A 21,699-nucleotide genomic window follows, 5' to 3' on the forward strand; every position below is an offset into this window, starting at 1 on the left:
CTACTGTGTACATCGAATTCTCGATAGAATATCATTAATTAGGAACTCCGACATATGGCGGTTACCATTCTGTGTCAGATGAGTGCCATCCCAGCTTATGTGTTGTTCTGGATTAGGACAAACAGGCACGCCTGGTGCTCCACAAACCTTGGTCAAGTTCTTGTCAAAGTTGTATAACCCTCCTGTTCCGCAGCAAGCTTTAAGAGTCGATCTTGGCTCAAATCCTGCGCAAAGAGTTTGATATAAACTGTCAAGAGATCGACGGATATATATTTGACGAAAATTCTAGTTTGAATTTTGCGTTGAAGGGAGAAGGCTCGCCTAAAGATTCAGCACGGCGAAGAACTGATAGGAAGGCGGCATAGTAATCTGCATATATTATGTCAGCATGAGGAAATTTCGGCCGGAGCTTAGCTAGAGCTCCTTTAAGGTTATTGTTATGAGACATCTGAAACTCATTTAAATCTCTCAGACACCCTTTGTCATCATAAGCTTTTGGATCACTGTTTGGAAAAGCTGTCAAAACAATTGGAGAGCATCCTTCTGGTAAAGTTCCTGTGACAACTACTCGAATTGCACCGAGACGAATCACTTCCTTTTCGCATCAAAAAAAAAAAAAAAAAAACATGTGAGAAGAAAATCCTGATCTGATATTCCATAATCCGAACCGAAAATGCACGTACTCGAACAGCGTTAACAATGGCTCCGACAACGTCTGGGATATAAGTTTGAACTTCTTGGATAGATTTTCCTTGGAACAAAGCGTAACTGTAGTCATTGCCACCGGTCTCCAGTATGACAATAGACCTTCTAAGCTTTCTGGCACAGTCTATCAAAGAAGTGGAATGTACATTAATGAGTTAATTTGATTAATATTGTTGCAAAACATAACTGCTAAGTGCTTACGATGTCAGAAACAATAAACGAAAAACGACCTGTGTTTGACTGGCAAACTGATGAATTGAGATAAGTTTTGAACCAATTTAGCTGAACTTTTAGAGGAGCATTGTTCTTGGCCCATTTCATTGGAATATTCCTTGCCGCGAAGAACCAATCATCCAGTGCTGTACTTGCAGCTACAGCAAAGTTGGCGCCGTTATTAAACGAAGCGTTTTTGTCCAGATAAGGATTTAGAAGCGGAAGTTTAAGATCCATAGCTGCAAATTAAATGTTCACACAAGAAATATTTAGAATATATACATTTTAATAAAATGAATGAGACAATTACAATGAAAGCTAGCTAGGGTGGTGGCCTTTATTCTCTTATGCAAATTAGTTACAAGCACCAATCAATGTAATTGATCATAAGAAGGCCATCGGACCAGCGACCGGTTGGCTTGTCGTGGAAGTAAGTTTGACCGTAGGGAAGACGGGCAGCATAATATAAAACAGGATGGTCGCGAATTTGGTTACCGGTATCGGAGATTGAATCTCCGAACTGTATATTGCTTCAATTGGACATCTGGGTTCCGAGACCGATAATGCACGAGGAAGGAGGAAAACAGACGACATTTTTATTATTGTTGAAAGGGTGATGTTGATGTTGAATAAAGCAGCTGATGAAACCATTGTTGGTGAATGCATGCTTTTTATATTTTTTATCTTTTTTCACGTACGTGCTTCAGTTTGCTTGGCTTTATAGTTAAATTAATTCTTAATGAAGATAGTATGTTAGGTTGTGTGCTTTGCTGCTGTTAATTTATTTATCTATTTATAGTATTGTATGGTTTTCCTTTTCCCTTTTTAACCCTACTTACTAGGAAATGAATAAAATTACATTCTCTCTCTACACCTAGCCAATGAGGTCATGCATGGCAAACTAAAAAAATATAGAAATACGCAGAAAAACCACTTACCTTCCAATTAGCTATAGGAAACTCGCTTTTTTCTTTCTTTTTTTTCTCTCTCTCTACCATGATGTGGTCCTGAGTGGGCTCCAACTATGGGAGGTACCTTTAAGCCCGTACCACAATCCAGACTAATCCCTACTAGCACCGGATCGGCCCGTAAAGGGTAAAGTGCTGGTAAAAGTGGTGACTCCATACGAGAGCGGAGCTTGAACCCCTGACATGTCTTAAGGAGTCAGAGTGCCGAACTATACACACCAACCAACTTTAGTTATAAGAAACTCGCTTTTTAATAATGAGTAACCTCTTTTTTTTTTAGTGATTATTTTCTAAATTTAAAATATCATTAGCTTCTGTCAACACCAAAGTAGTAGTAAAATAAACCTAACTGGCAATTTTGCTTTTAATTATTATTATTATTATTATTCTCAGTTTTGTGTATTATAGTCTACCGAATTTTCTTTTCATTTATTTGCAATTTCAGCCGTTCGACCACATGTCCCATGTGCGAGCGAAGAAATAAAGTATTTTGACTGCGAAAATTACTAACATTATCATTGCGATCTGGTGGTTAGTAGGTTAACCAAAAAAAAAAAAGATTTATTGAATTTATTAGCTAGTATAGTAAAAAAAATTGTGAATTCAAATCTTAATCATATAATTCTAGAGATGTCTTATGTTATTAGATTCTCGAAATTTACATATCATTAGATTCTTGAAAACTAGTATAAATAAGAAGAGAAGAAATGAGTGGAAGACTTAAATTTAAATTTAAAATATGAAACTAAATTTTATGGTTTAATAATACCCGGCCACAATTATTTATTATGTTGTACCAATTTTTTTTTCCCCTAAAGAAATGTTATTAAGTTTTTTATATTATTAAAATGATCTCAATGTACTTGAAGGTTATATGCAATATCTTATGGTAATCACGTTTACAAATTAATTCTTTTTTTTGATCATTAAAGGGCTCATAAGAGAGCTAAGGCAACACTAAGCGGGAGTGTGCAACCCCATGAACATCATTAGTCAATATGCTAAGCATATTTGGAGGAATAAATTGAAAACAATGTAAACCCAAGGGAAAGGAAAAACTGTACGAAGCAAGGAAATCAGCTGCTTCATTGGCTTCTCGATAGATATGCTCCACTTTGGTTATCCAATCACGCCGGAGGAGTGCTTGGATTTCTTGAATGAGAATAAAATGCTCATTGATCGGAGGATTTGGATTGGAGATTAACCTCATGACACACATGCTGTCTACTTCCACGTACACTCTGCGGAACCCATATTGCCAAGCAATAGAAAGTCCATGAAGTAGTCCCCAGAGCTCAGCTAAAGTCACCGAGCAAGCACCTAAATTTGCACTGTAGCCTACTTGCCAACCACCTCTGAAGTCACGGATTAAACCACCAGCTCCTGCAATCCCCGACGATTTCTTGGCACCATCTGTATTTAACTTAACCCAAGGCCAAACAGGCGCAGTCCAACGAATCCATCTTTCGATACGGGTTATACCAGCAGCAAAGGAGCAGGAATTACTTCGTAGAATTTCAGCAGCCCTGACTTTGATATCCATTGCAATACTATTGCTATCCCAATAATCCTTCGTAAAAATAAAATGATTTCGCCAGAACCAAATCCGCCAAATAGCCACTCCAAACAGCACACGCCAAAAGTTTCCACCTGGAGACTTGTTTGAAACTTGCAAGTTTCTTGACATCCACCCCGCAAGATTAAAGTTGAAGAAATCATGATGATTATTGTCCCGAAAAAGACGACTCCATATTGCTCTAGAGTAAGGGCAATCACGAAGCACATGGATCGTGGTTTCCAAAACATACCCGCATCTCTCACAATGTGGTTCGATTGTTAAATGTCGTGCAGCTAACTCTCCCCGCGTCTTCAAACGATTATGCAGCACCAACCATATGAAAGTTTTTATACTCTGCGGTCCCTTCCATGTCCACGCCAAACGCCAGATCGTATTCCTTTCATGTAAGTAAGGCTGAGCCAAATGATCATATGCTGACTTTACTGTGAACTTTCCATGAGTTGCAGCTGCCCAGTAGACTTTATCAACACCATTTCGCGCCGAAGGGGGATGCACTGAAGCAATGCGCATCACTGCATTATGGGATAAAAGATGGCTGAACTTCGGCCAGTTCCAGGTGCCATCTGCAGTCACAAAGTCAGCCACACACAATTCACAAAGCTCAAGAGGTATTGGTTTCAAAATAAAATCCGCAAGGGGAGACGATGCCGTGGCCCAACAATCCCACCAAAATTTAACTCTCAGTCCATTACCAACATTCCAACGTAATCCCTGCTTTGCATGATCCCAAATTCGACATACAGACTTCCACAAATGAGAGCCATGTCGAGTGGGAAGAAATTGCGGGATATCCGAGAGAGACACTCTGTATTTTGTAGCTAGTACTTGGGCACAAAGCTTACCAGGTTCGGTGATCAAGTTCCAAGCAACCTTTAACAATAACGCTTCATTCATAACCTCCAATCTCTTAAATCCTAGCCCACCCGCCAGCTTCGGTTGACATATAGTGTGCCAACTAAGTAAACTCATCTTACGCATTTCGTCATTGCCACTCCACAAGAATCGTCTGCAAACTTGATCAATTTTAGTCTTGATACTAGCCGGTAAATTAGTAGTCTGCATAGCATATATAGGGATTGCTTGGAGGACAGATTGGGTGAGAGTAATACGCCCTGCCAAGGACAGTTGGGAGGCAGCCCAACCCGAAAGTCTTTGCTGCATTTTATCCAGAATTCCCTGATAAGTCTGTTTCGAAACCCGACGGTGCAACAGAGGCATGCCTAAGTAATTGCCCAGATCTTTTGTGACTGTATACCCCAGTTCACGCCCTAAACGACTAGCTACAGCCCCGGAGATATTCTTAGAAAAATAGACTTGAGTCTTGGATTTGTTCACCTTTGCGCCAGAGCTCAAACAAAAATCATCTAAGACCGAATTTATGAATAGAGCTTGTGTACTAGAAGCCTCGGCAAAAAGAAGTAGGTCATCTGCAAAAAATAAATGGCTTAGGGGGGTACCCATTCGAGCTAAACGAATTGGTTTCCATTGTTCTTGCTGGATTGAGCGATAGATTCCATGACTCAGTCTCTCGATACAGAGGACAAAAATATAAGGAGACAAAGGATCACCCTGCCGAACACCTCTACTAGGGGCAAAATCCCCCGTTAATTCTCCATTCCATAAAATGTTCATCCTATTCGAAGTAATGCACTCCATTATTAACTGGACGAGCTCAAACGGCAAAGCTAGCTCCTTTAAAGTCTCATGAATAAAATTCCATTCCAATCTATCATATGCTTTCTCTAAATCAATCTTAATAGCCATGATACCTTTTTTACCCATCTTTCGTCTCATAGAGTGGACAACCTCTTGAGCGATGATGATATTCTCCGTAATATGCCGGCCGGGGACAAAACTAGTCTGGTGAGGGCCAACAAGATCAGGGAGTAAAGCTTTGAGTCTATTCACAATAATCTTGGTTACTGTTTTATAAAATACTGTGCATAAACTTATAGGGCGATACAGCCTGAAGGATATGGGACGCTCAGTCTTTGGGATCAGGACTAGGAGAGTTTTACTAACATCTCTGGGGATCCTGTGGGAATTAAAGACTTCCTGTATACCAGAACTAAAAGACTCACCAACAATATGCCACTGAGCCTGATAAAACCCGGCAGGATAGCCATCGATTCCAGGAGTTTTGAGCGGACTCATCTGACAGACCGCCTCATGGATTTCTTCCTTCTCCACCGGCACAGCAAGACTCGCCAAACGGGCCTGGTCAATTTGAGGAAAACACCCTCGCATATGATACGACTGATATGTATCATGTTCAGATTTATACAGTGTAGAGAAAAATGTCACAGCATGGTTTTTAATTTCGTGAGCTTCATAAAGCCAAGTACCTCCATCATCCCTGATTGCAGTGATCCGATTACGAGCCCTCCTTGTAATGGTTTTTTGATGAAAGAAAGATGTATTCCGATCCCCATATTTTATCCACTCTCTGCGAGATTTTTGATACCATAACAGCTCCTCTTGAGATAGAACTTCTTCCAACTTCATTTTTAACCTTACCTCCAGACGATACAGGCTACTTAGAGGCCGTCTTTCCAAAGCTTTTTGAACCCCGCCAAGACGAGCCAGCAATTCTTTTTTCCTTTTAAAAATATTACCAAAGACTTCCTTATTCCAAGTAATTACCTTACTCGTGAAGTTAGAAGCTGCTTGAGCATAAGACATATTTCTCTGCCAATTGCCCTGCATAAAATCTCCAAACCGATTATCTGTCATCCAGGCCGCTAAAAACCGGAAAGGCTTTATGTTCTCCATTCCTTTACCATTGCGCTCAAAACGAACCAAAACCGGTCTGTGATCAGATTCAACTCGCGGGAGATTGGTCACCGAATGATTATCAAACTTTAGAATCCAATCCTTATTACTCAGAGCACGATCAAGTCTCTTTGATAGATTCCCACGAGCCCAAGTGAAACGAGGGCCACTGAACGGCAGGTCAACCATTTGATTAGCATGAAACCATGAATTAAAGCTTGGACAAATACCCGTGCCCATTTGAGACCCTCCATGTTTTTCCCCAGCATACAAAATTGAATTAAAATCACCCCCCACTAGCCAAGGGTCATGCATCGATCTCGCAATGCAGTTCAACCGATACCATAGCTCTCGACGGCGAATTGAATTAGGGCTCGCATAGACTGCTGTGACCCAAGCTTGAGTAACATTCTGTACACTGATTTTTAGGTGGATAAACTGATTATGATTTAGCGTAACCTCAACGTCAAAAAAATCACGCCATAACACCCAAATACCTCCAGAGAACCCACTAGCCTCCACACGATGAGAGCGGTCAAAACCACTTTTTTTAATAAAATCGTCTGCTTTCTTCCCACTGATTCTTGGCTCGAAAATTGCTACAATTGTAGGATTGTAGTTTTTAATTAAAGCAGCAAAAGTTCGTCTAAAGGCTGGGGACCCCGCCCCTTGGACGTTCCAGAATAAGGTTGAAATTGTCATTAATCAATTATAGATACAGTGGGTGAGCAAGAAATGTTTACGCATCAAGCTCCACCACTAGTCCATCATGCACTCCAGGAGTCTCCTGTACAACTGTGTCTTCATCATCAGACATGGTATCTTCACCTTCATGTCCAAAAACAGGTTGAGAAACCCCCTTATAATTCACCATTATTTCACCAACCCCTGCACCCTTACCATCAGGAGGCTTCGCTAACTGCTTTGGAAGGATTTGCTGTTCAGGTCGGGTTACAGGTTTTCCACTTGGTGGCTGTCCTGCAGTGTCCTGATTTCTATACGGTACGGTGACAGCCGTATGTTTTGTGGGATCAAGAGTTGTTAAATTAAAAGTAAATTCAACGGGTTCACTAGGATTGTGTCTCAAGGGGCTCGGGTTTGGTTCATTAGTTTCGTGGGAGAGGATTCTGGTGGCATGGGGGTGTAAAGTTTCATGCATGGAGCTTGATGTAGTAGGGTGCAGTGGCTTAGGTTTTGGCAAGTGTGATTTGGCTACCTGCTTTCCTTTGGATAGCTGGTTATGAGGCTTTAGGATTCGATAGGTTTTCACTGTATTGTTTTTTCGATTGTTGAAATGATCGGTAATGGATGTGGATGGTTGCTGGGGAGGGATATGTATGGGGTTCTGACCAACAAGCTCCTCCGCTGTTGGTGCATCCTGGTCGTCAGATAAAACAGCAAAACAAGAATTAGTACTGAAATTCCTTCGCTGATTCCTTTCTGAATCCGTAATGTTCTCCTTATCCACAACTGATCTAGCTCTCCCTTTTCGCTCCACAATCATCCATGGGCCAAACCTGTCGCTGGTGCTGTTTGCCACAGTCTGGGTATCACTCTTATCGACTGCATTGGTCTCAGAATTTGCCTCATTCATCTCATTCGAAGGTTTTCTATTCAAACAAGCTGTGCTATTATGACCATACTTACCACATTTAAAACATATGATCGGTAACCCTTCATACTCAACCTTCTGAATCCTTCCTTCCAAGTTAAACTGAGCCACCAGCGGCTGAGTAAGGGAGATACGAACAGCAACCCTAGCAAATTTGCCCCTTTCCCGCGATTCCGCATGATAATCGATCTTAATGACATTGCCCACGAGTTGTCCAATCTTCCTTAGGGCACGCTTGTCATATAAGTGGAACGCCATTCCAGGCAAACGAATCCAAACAACTGCAGAATCAATCTCTGTAATGGTGCTATCGAAACTAGGACTCCACGGTTGGACTGTTAGATAGTGTCCAAAGATTACCCATGGCCCCTCAGTTAACGCATAAATAGCATCCTCTGGTGAGTTAAGTCGAATTAAAAAGTAATTATTTTCAAGGTCGATAACTGAAAATTCCGGAATCATATGCCACATGACCTTCAGCCGATTGCACAAAACCTTATAACCTATATTTCTCCCTAACAACTTCACCACTACCGAATTTTGCCAAGGTTTAACGAGTTTCTCATGGATTCGTTGAGAGAATTTAATAGTTGGCATGGTACCATCGTCCCCCACTGTTACATCTCCCGGTTCAAAGTCCCACTCTTCATCCATCTCAAAATCATCCAAACTTCTTTGTTGAGTACGGGGCATGAGGGCATCCTTGAAAGATAACGGTGGTGGATTATCCGCGTCTATACCATGGCTGCGAAAGCGAGCCTTTTTGGTAGAATGATCCTCAGGCAGCGGTGGTGGAATCGTTTTCAACAAACTAGGGTTTTCATGGGTTTCAAAATTTCCGGAGCTTTCCGACATCTTAGGGATTCTCTCTTAATGGGAGTTTACAAATTAATTCTAACCATTGAAATTTCAATGGTTAGAATTAATTTGTAAACTCTTAATTTGTAATTTCAATGGTTAGAATTAATTACATAGCTGATATATAATTGGATTTTGGCTCAGTGGGGCTGTAATCGAGAATAGCGAATTAAAGAAGCTACATTATAAAAGTTATAAGTTTGAGGGGGCCAAAACATAAAATGGGCTAAATTTCAGTTGAAACCTAACGCAGTGTACTTTACATGTAAGCCAGATAAACTTGACCATGATTCACAGTGAATGTGTGGCAGCCTCTCACTCGTCAAGATTTTCATTTGTCCTGCTCTGCTTACAACAAGATTCCAACGCCAACAATTCAAATAGTTAAGAGGACCTACGCCAGCAAGTGGATAAAGCAAGCGAGTTTGCTGCATATGAACAGCTAGACAGACAGCTACTTGTGTTTTCTGGTTCACAAACTACTTGCAATTTACACTTTCTCTGTTATCCATTATCTCTTCTTCTCTTCCAATGGCAACTTTCTCGGCTATTACTTCTGTTATATTTGCTCCTTCACTTGAGCCCTCATTCAGCAATAATGTGGTAATTAGCTCATTTACTTTGCATGTAATATTTGTACTTTCGCTTTGTGGGTATTGTTTGTTGGCTAGGATATTATTACTAGAGAAATTACATATACTTCTCTTGCTAGTGGGTTCTCTCTCTGATTTCATTTACTAAAGTTGGATCATTGATGTTGTTCATCACGACTGTTCGGATTTTGAGCCACCTGTATTTAGAAAATGTTTTAGCTGTATCTGAGGTTACATTATATGTGGAGCATTAATTCTGATTTCTGAAGGAGTTGAGAAAATTGGAAAATTAAGAGGTAATCTTAGGTTCTGGATGATAAGGTTTCAACTTATGCTATAATGACATAATTTTGTCCACAATTTGACATGTGGGGTATCAAATTACAGTACTCTGCAGTTCATATAAAAAAATAGTGATTGATCGATGACCGGCTATACCGTTAGCGAAGAGACGCGGAGTCAAATACTATATCAGATGAAAGTACTTATATATATTAAGAACCTGAATCGAATTGTATAATTAAAACTGTATGCAGGGATATAAATACTAGAACTCATTTTAGTCGTTAACTCAAGAATCTACGGAATTGAAGGCCTGCCCTCTTATGCTTTAATTATGTGCATTGCAAGATTCATACTTCAAAGTCTTCCATATAGGGCATGTTTTATGCATTGAAATCATTGTGTATAGCAAGCAGACATTGACTCCGACCATATAATGTTTCATCTTCGGAGGAACCAAAATGAAATGTAGAAACTTGAAGACAGTTTGATTTTGTAGTTGAGGACAAAGTGATTATAAATGATGAAAATGTACATGATATCTGAAGGATTAAAAAAAATAATAATAATCAGTGCGTTTCCAAATTGAATTGCTAAGTGTAACCTGCCAGTCTAGTGGTGGAGTTCATTAGTTATATGAGAAATAAGTCTGTGTATCACTGTATAGACAACTTACTACAAATTTAATGATCTTTTTTTCCTTTTTCCTGGATACTAAATTGCTATAATGCTTTTGTGCAGATAGCTGAAAGGACAACCAATCTGAAGATGGCTATAGGTGGTTGGAGAAAGAACAGCTTTCCTTCTTTGAAAACGAATCGCTTCTGTGTCTCATGCTCTGTACACAATTTCTCTCCTTTTACCTGCACTGTCTCCAATGTCTCCAATTCTTGATTAATTGAATATAGTAACACAATGAAGATACATTTATGTTTCTCTTGAACAATGCTTGTGTACATTTCTGGCAGGCCAAGCCCGAAACTGTGCAGAAAGTCTGTGAGATAGTGAGGAGGCAACTTGCATTGCCTGCTGAGACTGAGCTCACCTCAGAATCAAAATTCTCTGCCCTTGGTGCTGATTCACTTGATACAGTACGTCTCACTTTACTGCTCAGTATTTGGTTAAATTTGATTTGACAATATAATCGTAATATGATGATAGAGCTGCTAAGCTAATTCTATAAAATGCAGGTGGAAATAGTGATGAGCTTAGAAGAAGAATTTGGGATTGGTGTAGAAGAGGAAAACTCCCAGAACATCACAACGGTCCAAGAGGCAGCTGATTTAATAGAGAAGCTTGTCGAAAAGAAGGCAGCTTAGTGAGAGCCTCAGTTGGCAAGAGGGTAGAGGTTTTCAACAACTGAGCTGAAATCTAGCTGAGCAGTTAGCCCATTTTGATTTTCATTTGTTTGATTGTTGAGACTCATTCATTGGTCTAAAATATGACTCCTGTTTTGGTTTTAGAATTGGATCGTTAATACGCATGCATTAACTTAAAACGTTTTTGTTTCAAAATGAGGGGATTCATCAATTGCACACGGTTGCTTTAATTTGGATTACATTACGTACGAGTTCTGAAAGTAATTTCATCCTTATTACCGTTTAGCGCGGACGCCATATGCGGTGTTAATTTAGCGCTGATAATTGCAGCTAATAATCATGTTACAAATTCACAATTTATAGAAGAGAATGTTGAAGTCCAAGAAATTGTCGCTGTTAAGTTAACAAGAGGAGACTTGGGAAGTCTAAGAGCTTGGCAGTAGCGATATGCTCACAAATATGCGCACAAAGGTTTGCACAAAACGGTGCGTTTTGTGCAACCTTTAAAAGGCTCCTCGTAATTCCACAAGACACACGCACCAAACAAGACACACGCACGTTACGTTTCGTTCTCCCTTCACTGTAATAGCTCGGTTTTCACTGCAACTGTGCAACAGCTCGGTTTTCATTATAAAAGGCTCCTTTCATTGTAACAAAAACCCAGCAGTTTCGTTCTCCACACAGCAATAGCTTCGTTCTCAGTTGTCCTCACTCTCTCAGCTCAAGTTTCAACGTGATTTTGTCAAGTTGAATGAAATCTGAGAAAACCCAGTTGCTTGGTCTGTTCATGTGGCTTAGAGATTTGTGAGTGATTATGCAGTGCATTTGCAACATGGTTTTGCAGCTGAAAATGGTTTGATTGGGAAGGGGGAAATGTTCAGCTTTCTGTGGCATTGAAGCCGTGATTTTGGCGTGCATATGTTTATTTGCAGCTGAAAATGGTTTGGTTGAGGTTCCCTGTCCATTGAAACTAGTTCAAACTTTTCCTTGTGAATCGAAAGCTATACACGATTTAATGCAAAGTTGCAAATAACAGAAAATAAAATTTCAACCATAAACGTAATTTTCAGTGCAAGTAGATGAAATTGAGATCGAGAGATTGAGGCAGATCGGAACCGAGACAGTGAGGGAAATGGAGCCACCGAGAATGGGGGTGATCGGAGCCGAGAGAGTGTGGCAAAACAGATCCAGCGAGAATGAGGGAGTACAGAGCCGAGAACGAGGGAGAATGGTGTCTAGAGAATGAGGAAGCTGCTGGGTTTTTGTTGCAGTGAAAGGAGGCATACGCGAATGTGAGTGATTGCTGTGCACATGAGAAGAGCCTTTTAAAGGTGCACAAAACGGTACGTTTGTGCGCGAATGTGTGAGAACATCATTTTCCAAAAGCTTGGTACTTTCCCTCGAGAGGCTGCCATGAGGGTGCCTAATTGCACTTTATATTATTAATCTGTCTGCCTGATTGAACTTTTGAGTATTAGCATAACTTGTTGTCCAAGCTCTTGCGATAGCCATTTTGGGGCGAAGATTCTGCAGCTGTCTTGGTTTGGTTTTGTGTTGGCACACATAAAATATACGAATTACCTTACAAACTATGGACAATTTTATCATTTAATTTCCTCCCTTGTTGGACTCCACATGCAAGAGAATCCTTTAAACTTAATTCAAAAGGGAAGTCATTGAACATTAATAAATGCTCAACTGCACATACCTCTGCCACAAAATCTCTTACGAGTTAGATATTTATTGTATTGTAAATTAAATTGCGCTTTTGATAAAGTAAACAAGAGCATAAATTAATAGATGAAGATATTTATATTCCTAAATCTTAATTCTCGTTTACATTTCATTTAATTTTTTCTCTTGGGTTTTTTTAATAACAACTTCAACAATTTACAACATTTTAAATAAAAAAAATTATATCTAAAAGAAATAAAAAAAAATTCAAGATGGTTGATAGTACACATTCCAAATTGTGGTATAAAGTTTTTATTCTAAAACCAATATGACATTTGATGATGCTTGTGAATCAATACACAATTTATAATATTGCCACCTTATATACTATATTAATTGGAATGTAAACTTTATATCATGGTTTTATGAATTTATTGTTTTTGTAAGAATATAATAAAAAAAGAAATTTTTGAGAATTAAAAAGTTTAAACCCTCCATAATTTATAATTTTTAGAATTTATTTTTCTTTTTCAAATATTAAAATTAAATTTACTTTATTCCTTTCTTTGCCCGACAAAAACGTAAAAATCGTACGGCCCCGGATTCGGGAAGCAGAGAATCCGAACCCAAATCAACGGCTCGTCAGCTCATCACTCAGCATTACTCTCCCAAAGTCCCACCACTACCAACACTTCCACATCACGCGTTACGTACGCTAACCAAATAAAATGAATTATTTCTGTTCACGTATCGCTGACGTGTACGGCCAAGATTCAAAATCCACCGAAATGGTACTAGATGCATCCCTCCCTTATAAAAAGGAAATTTCCCATTCGCCTCTCATCAAATCATCCTCTAACGAGTTTGTGTTGGTGCTGTGTTTATTGTTTTTCCGTCCGTTTATTTATTTTCTGGAGAGAGAGAATAATCTGTGCTTGTAATTTGTGAATTAACTGTTACACAAACAGATCTATGCATCAGATCTGAATCTGAGAATTAAGAAAAATTGAGATTTAATTGAAATTTCTTTTCTTAAAAACTTCTGGTCAACTATCACAAATCTTAGTCAAAAGGAAAAAAAAAAAAGATTCAACTCTTATAAGCCAATTTTTTTGGTTTGAATTTGTATTGATTTTTGTTTATATGTTTGTTGTGGTGGTGGAGTTGTTGAGTAATTATTTAAAAAGACAACAAATTGTAACTGAGTTTGCGAGACGATGGGAAAGGATGTAGAGGAAGGTGAAATTTCTGATACGGCGTCGGTTGAGGAGATCAGCGAAGAGGATTTTAAAATTAAACAAGAAGAAGTTGTTAAGGTTGTTAAAGAAACGAAACCGATTAAAGTTGGTGGTGGTGAGGCAGCAGCTAGGGTTTGGACGATGCGAGATCTGTATAATAAATATCCGGCCATTTGTCGCGGATACGGCCCGGGTTTGCATAATCTTGCTTGGGCGCAAGCGGTGCAGAATAAACCTCTGAATGAGATTTTTGTTATGGAGGCTGAACAGGATGACGTGTCCAAGCGATCATCACCAGCATCATCCGTGGCATCTGTTAATAGCGGCGCTGCTGCTGGTAAAGATGATAAGAAGGTAGTGGAGAAAGTTGTGATTGATGACAGTGGCGATGAGATTGAGAAAGAGGAAGGTGAGTTGGAGGAAGGCGAGATTGAATTGGATTTGGAATCCGAGTCCAATGAAAAAGTTAGTGAACAAGTGAAAGAAGAAATGAAATTGATTAATGTGGAATCGATTCGGGAAGCATTGGAGAGTGTGTTGCGTGGGGATATGTGAGTGGAGTCGGTTGATTGCTCTTTTTGAGAAAAGTTTAGGATGTTAGAATTGCTATTGATTTTTTTTATTTGTTTATTTTCTTGGTGTATTGTAGATCATTTGAAGGAGTTTGTTCAAAACTTGAGTTCACTTTGGAGAGCTTGCGGGAATTGGTGAATGAAAATAATGTTCCCACAAAGGATGCTCTCATTCAACTTGCATTTTCAGCAGTTCAGTCGGTCCATTCTGTAAGGCACCAAAATTTGAAAGCTATACTTTGGCGTAATGGGTTTAAATTATTGATTCACTTGCAATACTGTTTGTTTGTTTGCAGGTATTCTGCTCCATGAATCATGTTTTGAAAGAGCAGAATAAAGAAATTTTGTCAAGGTTTTTATTTTACTATGCTCACTGTTTTCTCCTTGTGATGTTCTTTATTTTCCATCAGATTGTTTAGTTTATCTCTTTTGTTGCATTCTCGGTACAGGTTACTTTCTGTTATAAAGAGCCATGAGCCTCCTCTTTTTTCCTCTAACCAGATAAAAGAGGTGTGATTTTTACTGCACTAGTTCAGAGAATTCTATATGTTTTTCAGCTGTTAGCTTACGGTGAAGATTGTTTTCTGCTTATGAAAACTTAAATATGTTGTCTTAACAGATGGAAGCCATGTTATCCTCTCTGGTTACCAGAGCCAATGATAAAGAGAAAGACATGCTGGCCATGCACGGGGTGAATGGAAAGGATTCAAATATTGTTACTGAAAATGCTGTTAATGATTTAAATTTTAAAGAGAAGGTTCCTTTACCTGTTGATTCTTTGATGCAAAATAAGCCATTGGAAGCGTCGAAACCAGGTCCACCTGGTTATAGAAGTAGAGGAGTTTTGCTTCCATTGCTTGACCCTCACAAGGTCCATGACGTGGACAGCCTTCCATCACCCACACGGGAAACAACACCTTCCGTACCTGTGCAGAGAGCATTGGTTGTTGGAGATGGTGTGGTTAAATCATGGGCAGCAGCAGCAAAGTTGTCTCATAACGCCGAAGTTCATAAAACTCCTCATTATGAAACTGATGCCCTCAGAGCTTTTTCTTCCTATCAACAAAAATTTGGTCGTAATTCTTTTTTTATGAATAGTGAACTCCCAAGTCCAACCCCTTCTGAAGAGTCTGGTGATGGGGATGGTGACACTGGTGGGGAGATTTCCAGCGCTACCGCCGTTGATCAACCAAAACCTGTAAATATGCCAACTTTGGGACAACAACCTGTTTCTTCTCAACCCATGGATATTTCCCAACCAATGGATATTTCCAGTGTGCAAGCATTGACTACTGCTAACAATTCTGCACCTGCTAGTTCTGGGTATAATCCAGTAGTGAAACCTAATCCAGTAGTGAAAGCACCGATAAAAAGTAGAGACCCTAGGCTTCGGTTTGCCAGTTCTAATGCTTTGAATCTCAACCACCAGCCAGCACCCATTTTGCATAATGCACCAAAAGTGGAACCTGTTGGCCGAGTAATGAGTTCAAGAAAGCAAAAAACTGTGGAGGAACCTGTTTTGGATGGCCCTGCACTGAAAAGGCAAAGGAATGGATTCGAGAATTCAGGGGTTGTCAGAGATGAGAAAAATATATATGGGAGTGGTGGCTGGTTGGAGGACACTGATATGTTTGAACCTCAGATTATGAACAGAAATCTGTTAGTAGACTCTGCTGAATCCAATTCTAGGAAATTGGATAATGGAGCTACCAGTCCAATTACTAGTGGTACACCCAATGTGGTGGTTAGTGGAAATGAGCCAGCACCAGCGACAACTCCCAGTACCACAGTTTCATTGCCTGCTTTACTGAAAGATATTGCAGTGAATCCAACCATGTTGCTAAATATACTTAAGATGGGACAACAACAGAAATTGGCAGCAGATGCCCAACAGAAGTCTAATGATTCTTCAATGAACACGATGCACCCTCCCATTCCGAGTTCAATTCCCCCTGTAAGTGTTACATGCTCGATACCATCAGGGATTTTGTCAAAACCAATGGTGAGCATCTGGCTATGTATTATTTTGATAATGCAGTTATAGTTCATGTTTGATATAGTCTGAAGAATACTGCAATATTACTCCCTTTTTATTTTTCCTGCTTTGAGCAACACCCTCTGTTTTTTAAGCTTTTTTTGGTTTTCTTCTAGTAATTTTTTTGTTTATGTGAATTAAATTCTTTTCCTGCTAGGATGAGTTGGGAAAAGTCCGCATGAAACCCCGTGACCCTCGACGAGTTCTCCATGGAAATGCTCTTCAAAGGAGTGGGAGCTTGGGACCTGAGTTCAAAACAGATGGACCTTCTGCTCCATGTACCCAGGGAAGTAAAGAAAATTTGAATTTCCAAAAGCAACTTGGTGCACCCGAAGCAAAGCCAGTGCTTTCTCAATCAGTTCTGCAACCAGATATTACCCAGCAATTCACCAAGAATTTGAAACATATTGCTGACTTCATGTCTGTTTCCCAACCATTAACTAGTGAACCTATGGTTTCTCAGAATTCTCCAATTCAACCTGGACAGATTAAATCAGGAGCAGACATGAAAGCTGTAGTTACAAATCATGATGACAAGCAGACTGGAACTGGTTCAGGTCCTGAAGCAGGTCCAGTTGGTGCTCATCCCCAGAGCGCTTGGGGAGATGTTGAGCATCTTTTTGAAGGATATGATGACCAGCAAAAGGCTGCTATTCAAAAAGAGAGGACAAGAAGATTAGAAGAGCAGAAGAAAATGTTTTCTGCACGCAAGCTCTGCCTTGTCTTGGATCTTGATCACACGCTTCTGAATTCAGCTAAGGTAAGCTTCTGTAGTATGAAAACGTTCTTCTCGTGTTCTTTTCCAATGTTTTGTGGCTAATATTTGCAAGAGAATGTTTATTCAATTTCTTGATTATACTTCTGTTCAGTTTCATGAAGTAGATCCGGTGCATGATGAGATATTGAGAAAGAAAGAGGAGCAGGATCGCGAAAAACCACATAGACACTTGTTCCGCTTTCCCCATATGGGAATGTGGACTAAATTGAGGCCAGGGATCTGGACTTTTTTGGAGAGAGCTAGTAAGCTATTTGAGATGCATCTTTACACAATGGGGAACAAGCTTTATGCTACAGAGATGGCAAAGGTTCTTGATCCTAAAGGGGTATTGTTTGCTGGACGAGTTATCTCCAGGGGTGATGATGGAGATCCCTTTGACGGTGATGAGAGGGTTCCAAAGAGTAAGGATCTGGAAGGAGTTCTGGGTATGGAATCAGCTGTTGTGATTATAGATGATTCTGTTAGGGTATGGCCACATAACAAACTGAACTTGATAGTTGTAGAAAGGTAGGTATTCTTTAAGTCCAACCATCTGCATTCTGTTTCAGTTCAGTTCATTGAATCTTCTTGGATTCCCATATCCATCTATTTATGCACGTTGCAGGTACACTTATTTTCCTTGTAGTAGGCGGCAGTTTGGACTTCTAGGTCCTTCTCTTCTTGAGATTGACCATGATGAGAGATCAGAAGATGGGACTTTGGCATCATCTTTGGGGGTGAGGCAGCAGTTGCATTAGTCTCAATAGTCTAGAAATAGTTTTCCCCAAGCTCATGATCCATTGTTTTCCCCCCCTTTGTGTAGGTTATTGAGAGATTACACAAAATATTTTTCTCCCATCAATCTTTAGATGATGTGGATGTTAGAAATATCTTAGCTGCTGAGCAAAGAAAGATTTTGGCTGGTTGTCGTATAGTATTTAGTCGGGTGTTTCCAGTTGGTGAAGCCAATCCTCATCTACATCCATTGTGGCAGACAGCTGAACAGTTCGGTGCTGTATGCACAAAACATATAGACGATCAGGTTACTCATGTAGTTGCCAATTCCCTTGGTACTGATAAGGTACTTCTGGTGGTATTTTCTCTGCTTTCCTAACCACTACTGCATTAGGACTTCTTTTAAATCAGATTGTCTGATGAAAGAAATTCTTACCAATTTATCATATGATGGAGCGTTTTCAGACAAACATAACGATGTTAACTGTCTTTGCCATATGGAGCAAGTAATGATAGAATAAGAAATGTCTTCTTAATATAAGGTCTTAAATTTTTTTGTGGGAAAGTTAATTTTTATTTTTATATTTTTAAATTTATGATATTGAATTGTTTGAACAGGTGAATTGGGCTCTGTCCACGGGAAGATTTGTTGTCCATCCTGGCTGGTGCGATGATTTTCATTCTTTTTACTCTTTTGATGGTTTATATTTGGATGGATTTGACATGTCTCTTTTTCTTACTCTTCATAGTACTTATGTACAGGGTGGAAGCGTCGGCTTTGCTTTATCGGAGGGCAAATGAACAAGATTTTGCAATTAAACCATAAACAGCCATTACTAAACTTTTTTCTGATAAAAATTAAGATCGGATAACAGATTAAATCAAGAGCACATTAAAGCTGGAAAAGGAACTATCAGGTCGGGTTGGGTGGGTTTAGGTTAGAACAGAAGTCGATTGATTGGCTTTCAATTTCATGACCCATTGATATACCACCTGTTATAGCCAGCTGTTGCGTTTTCACTTCCATTAGCAATATGCCGGATGGGATTATTTAAATCACTTTAGCGCTGGCTTTGGCATAAAAAGAATATGCCTTGCAAGTCTTAAAATCTTGCATTGCATTAAAGGCCAAGTTTCACAAAAGAAGAGCGGAAAGTGAAATGCGAGGTCTGTGAGTTGTAAGTTTCATATGTGAGCAAGTTGGAAAATTTCAGTTGCCCAGGCCAATTAAATTCACATGTGATTGTAAACATGGATGGTCGCTAAATATGCGACATCCAAGATGTAAAAAGTGGTCTTAAAAATCAGAGCGTGAGAAACCGAGGTTCCTTTCCAAAGAATTGTGAGAAGCTGCAAGGGTAATTGACCCGAAAAGGACATGAACAGTTTGAATTAGGGGATACGGCACAGGATTTTGATCTAACCTTTCATTAACTGTTAGCAGTTGATCTAAAAAGCCTTACATTATGACCAATTTTTTTTCACCCTTCATGGGAAAAAGCAAGTTTGTTTAGAGTGTGTAATTTGTTTTTATTGTGAAATGTCTTGATTTGACAATATCAAGAATTAGAACAGAGGGAAAATGGGTCACAAATTGATTCCGTTAATGACAGTCATTGAAATTGTCTAAGGTGTTCCTTAACATTTCATTAAAAAGCTTAGGGATGTGTCGGCCGCAGGATCTCGTCAGAAGCGTCTTTGTTTTTAACTTTCATTTTGGGGCATTGTAGAAGAGGACGCCATTAATGTATCCAGATCCAATGAGGTCTTTCTGGTTGTCTAAATTCGAAACCAACCTATATTAATTGTTTATGAGGTGTGTGGTTCATATTCGAGACACAAAATCTCTTTCTCACTTTCTCATATCAACAAATGTCGCATTTTCGAAATCAAATTATTATTTAAAATTTTCTCTCAAAATAAAATTATTATTTAAAATTACTTGAGAAATGATAGAGAGTAAATCCATATCAACCACACACACACAAAATAAATAAAAGTTGAAATACTTAAAATTCAAATTATGGACAAAATAGTCCAAAATTTGTCTGGGTAGGGTTTATTAGTAGTGCATGTCATTTTTCAGAATAGATTAGACTTCAAGCACACGCTTTTTGTTCTCAAGTAAGGTGCATGTAAGGGTAGTGCTGTAATTCCAATGTAGTAGTATACCAACCCTTATAATATGAAGTGATATTATTCGTCTATTGATGGTAGGATAAAGTAATAAATAATATTTTAATAATTGTAAAAATTTGTCATTCAGAAAAATAAGTATAACATCTATATTTATGGTGTGTTTACTTGTGGGTTTGGAGAATGTGAACGAAGGAATAGGAATGAAACCTATGTTTACTTGGCAAAATATAATTTGGGAATGAAAATAAAATTTATGGGTCCTACATAATTTGGGAATAAGGAATGAGAATCTCATTCCCATGGGGGTTTGGGAATGAAAATGTAGCAATGGGAATGAAACATATATTTACTTTTCTATCCTTTTAATTTTTTCATATTTCCTAAATTACCCTTATTCAAATCACAAATAATTTATTATTTTAAATGTCATTAATAATAATAATAATAATTATTATTATTATTAAAATTTATTAACTTTATTATTTTAGTTATTATTAATTATTGTTATTATTATTTTTATTAATATTATCATTATTAACAATAAAAATAATGATAAAAATAATAATTAATAAAAATAATTAATTTATCGTTATTAACAATATTATCATTATTGTTGTTGTTGTTGTTGTTATTATTATTATTATTACTATTATTATTATTATTATTATTATTATTATTAAAAATAATAGTAACAATAATTAATAATAACTAAAATAATAAAGTTAATAAAATTTAATAATAATAATAATAATGTAATTTTCATTATCTAGATACATGTATAAATATTATTATAAAAATAATAAAAATAATAATAATATTATTATTATTAACAGTAATTAATAATAACTAAAATAATAATAATAATAATAATAAATGTTAATAATGATAATATTAATAAAAATAATATTAACAATAATTAATAATAACTAAAATAATAAAGTTAATAAAGTTTAATAATAATAATAATAAATGTTAATAATGATAATATTAATAAAAATAATATTAACAGTAATTAATAATAACTAAAATAATAAAGTTAATAAAGTTTAATAATAATAATAATAATAAATGTTAATAATGATTATATTAATAAAAATAGTAACAATAATTAATAATAACTAAAATAATAAAGTTAATAAATTTAATAATAATAATAAATGTTAATAATGATAATATTAATAAAAATAATAGTAACAATAATTAATAATAACTAAAATAATAAAGTTAATAAATTTAATAATAATAATAAATGTTAATAATGATTATATTAATAAAAATAATATTAACAGTAATTAATAATAACTAAAATAATAAAATTAATAAAATATAATAATAATAATAATAATAAATGTTAATAATGATAATATTAATAAAAATAATAGTAACAATAATTAATAATAACTAAAATAATAAAGTTAATAAATTTAATAATAATAATAATAAATGTTAATAATGATAATATTAATAAAAATAATATTAATAGTAATTAATAATAACTAAAATAATAAAATTAATAAAATATAATAATAATAATAAATGTTAATAATGATAATATTAATAAAAATAATATTAACAGTAATTAATAATAATAAAGTTAATAAAATTTAATAATAATAATATTTGTAGAGTTTAATTACAAGTTATAGCT

The 21,699-nt window shown here is 37.3% G+C and overlaps 4 protein-coding genes across 5 annotated transcripts; 2 read left to right on the forward strand and 2 right to left on the reverse strand.

Annotated features, from left to right (window-relative positions):
• LOC112099202 (GDSL esterase/lipase At5g03980-like) lies at positions 1–1,512 on the reverse strand. The gene is given in 6 exon segments (XM_024186336.1): positions 1–224; positions 337–595; positions 684–829; positions 936–1,157; positions 1,330–1,440; positions 1,443–1,512. Coding segments are annotated over 6 exon segments (1,032 nt in total).
• A 5,464-nt stretch (positions 1,513–6,976) lies between these two features.
• Positions 6,977–8,704, reverse strand: LOC112099203. Its single transcript, XM_024186337.1, has one exon. The coding sequence runs from the start codon at positions 8,702–8,704 to the stop codon at positions 6,977–6,979; it is 1,728 nt and encodes a 575-aa protein (XP_024042105.1).
• A 392-nt stretch (positions 8,705–9,096) lies between these two features.
• On the forward strand, positions 9,097–10,984 carry LOC18044768 (acyl carrier protein 1, chloroplastic). The gene is made up of 4 exons (XM_006438791.2): positions 9,097–9,310; positions 10,324–10,422; positions 10,551–10,673; positions 10,773–10,984. Exons 1-4 carry the CDS (start codon positions 9,239–9,241, stop codon positions 10,899–10,901), a joined length of 423 nt encoding a protein of 140 aa, XP_006438854.1. The 5' UTR covers positions 9,097–9,238; the 3' UTR covers positions 10,902–10,984.
• A 2,452-nt stretch (positions 10,985–13,436) lies between these two features.
• LOC18044769 (RNA polymerase II C-terminal domain phosphatase-like 3) lies at positions 13,437–19,696 on the forward strand. 2 transcript variants are annotated; one of them, XM_024185513.1, is made up of 11 exons: positions 13,437–14,364; positions 14,463–14,595; positions 14,682–14,737; positions 14,835–14,895; positions 15,005–16,387; positions 16,578–17,180; positions 17,290–17,705; positions 17,803–17,914; positions 18,001–18,258; positions 18,531–18,577; positions 18,662–19,696. In XM_024185513.1, exons 1-11 carry the CDS (start codon positions 13,793–13,795, stop codon positions 18,711–18,713), a joined length of 3,693 nt encoding a protein of 1,230 aa, XP_024041281.1. In that variant the 5' UTR covers positions 13,437–13,792; the 3' UTR covers positions 18,714–19,696. The 2 variants fall into 2 exon arrangements, with proteins under 2 accessions (XP_024041281.1, XP_006438860.1); XM_006438797.2 differs by having other exon boundaries at positions 18,675–19,696.
• Positions 19,697–21,699: the final 2,003 nt, after the last annotated feature.

The sequence above is a fragment of the Citrus clementina genome, unplaced genomic scaffold (assembly GCF_000493195.1).
Source record: "Citrus clementina cultivar Clemenules unplaced genomic scaffold, Citrus_clementina_v1.0 scaffold_4, whole genome shotgun sequence".
NCBI classification, from domain to species: domain Eukaryota; kingdom Viridiplantae; phylum Streptophyta; class Magnoliopsida; order Sapindales; family Rutaceae; genus Citrus; species Citrus x clementina.

Bases quoted from the DNA above. Each gene is read 5' to 3' on its own strand.
- LOC18044769 (XM_006438797.2), top strand. From the start codon at position 13,793: ATGGGAAAGGATGTAGAGGAAGGTGAAATTTCTGATACGGCGTCGGTT. The intron at 17,181-17,289 runs GTAAGCTTCTGT...ACTTCTGTTCAG, and splicing joins CGCTTCTGAATTCAGCTAAG to TTTCATGAAGTAGATCCGGT. The intron at 18,259-18,530 runs GTACTTCTGGTG...TTGTTTGAACAG, and splicing joins ATTCCCTTGGTACTGATAAG to GTGAATTGGGCTCTGTCCAC.
- LOC112099203 (XM_024186337.1), bottom strand. From the start codon at position 8,704: ATGTCGGAAAGCTCCGGAAATTTTGAAACCCATGAAAACCCTAGTTTG.
- LOC18044768 (XM_006438791.2), top strand. From the start codon at position 9,239: ATGGCAACTTTCTCGGCTATTACTTCTGTTATATTTGCTCCTTCACTT. The intron at 10,423-10,550 runs GTACACAATTTC...CATTTCTGGCAG, and splicing joins GCTTCTGTGTCTCATGCTCT to GCCAAGCCCGAAACTGTGCA. The intron at 10,674-10,772 runs GTACGTCTCACT...TATAAAATGCAG, and splicing joins GTGCTGATTCACTTGATACA to GTGGAAATAGTGATGAGCTT.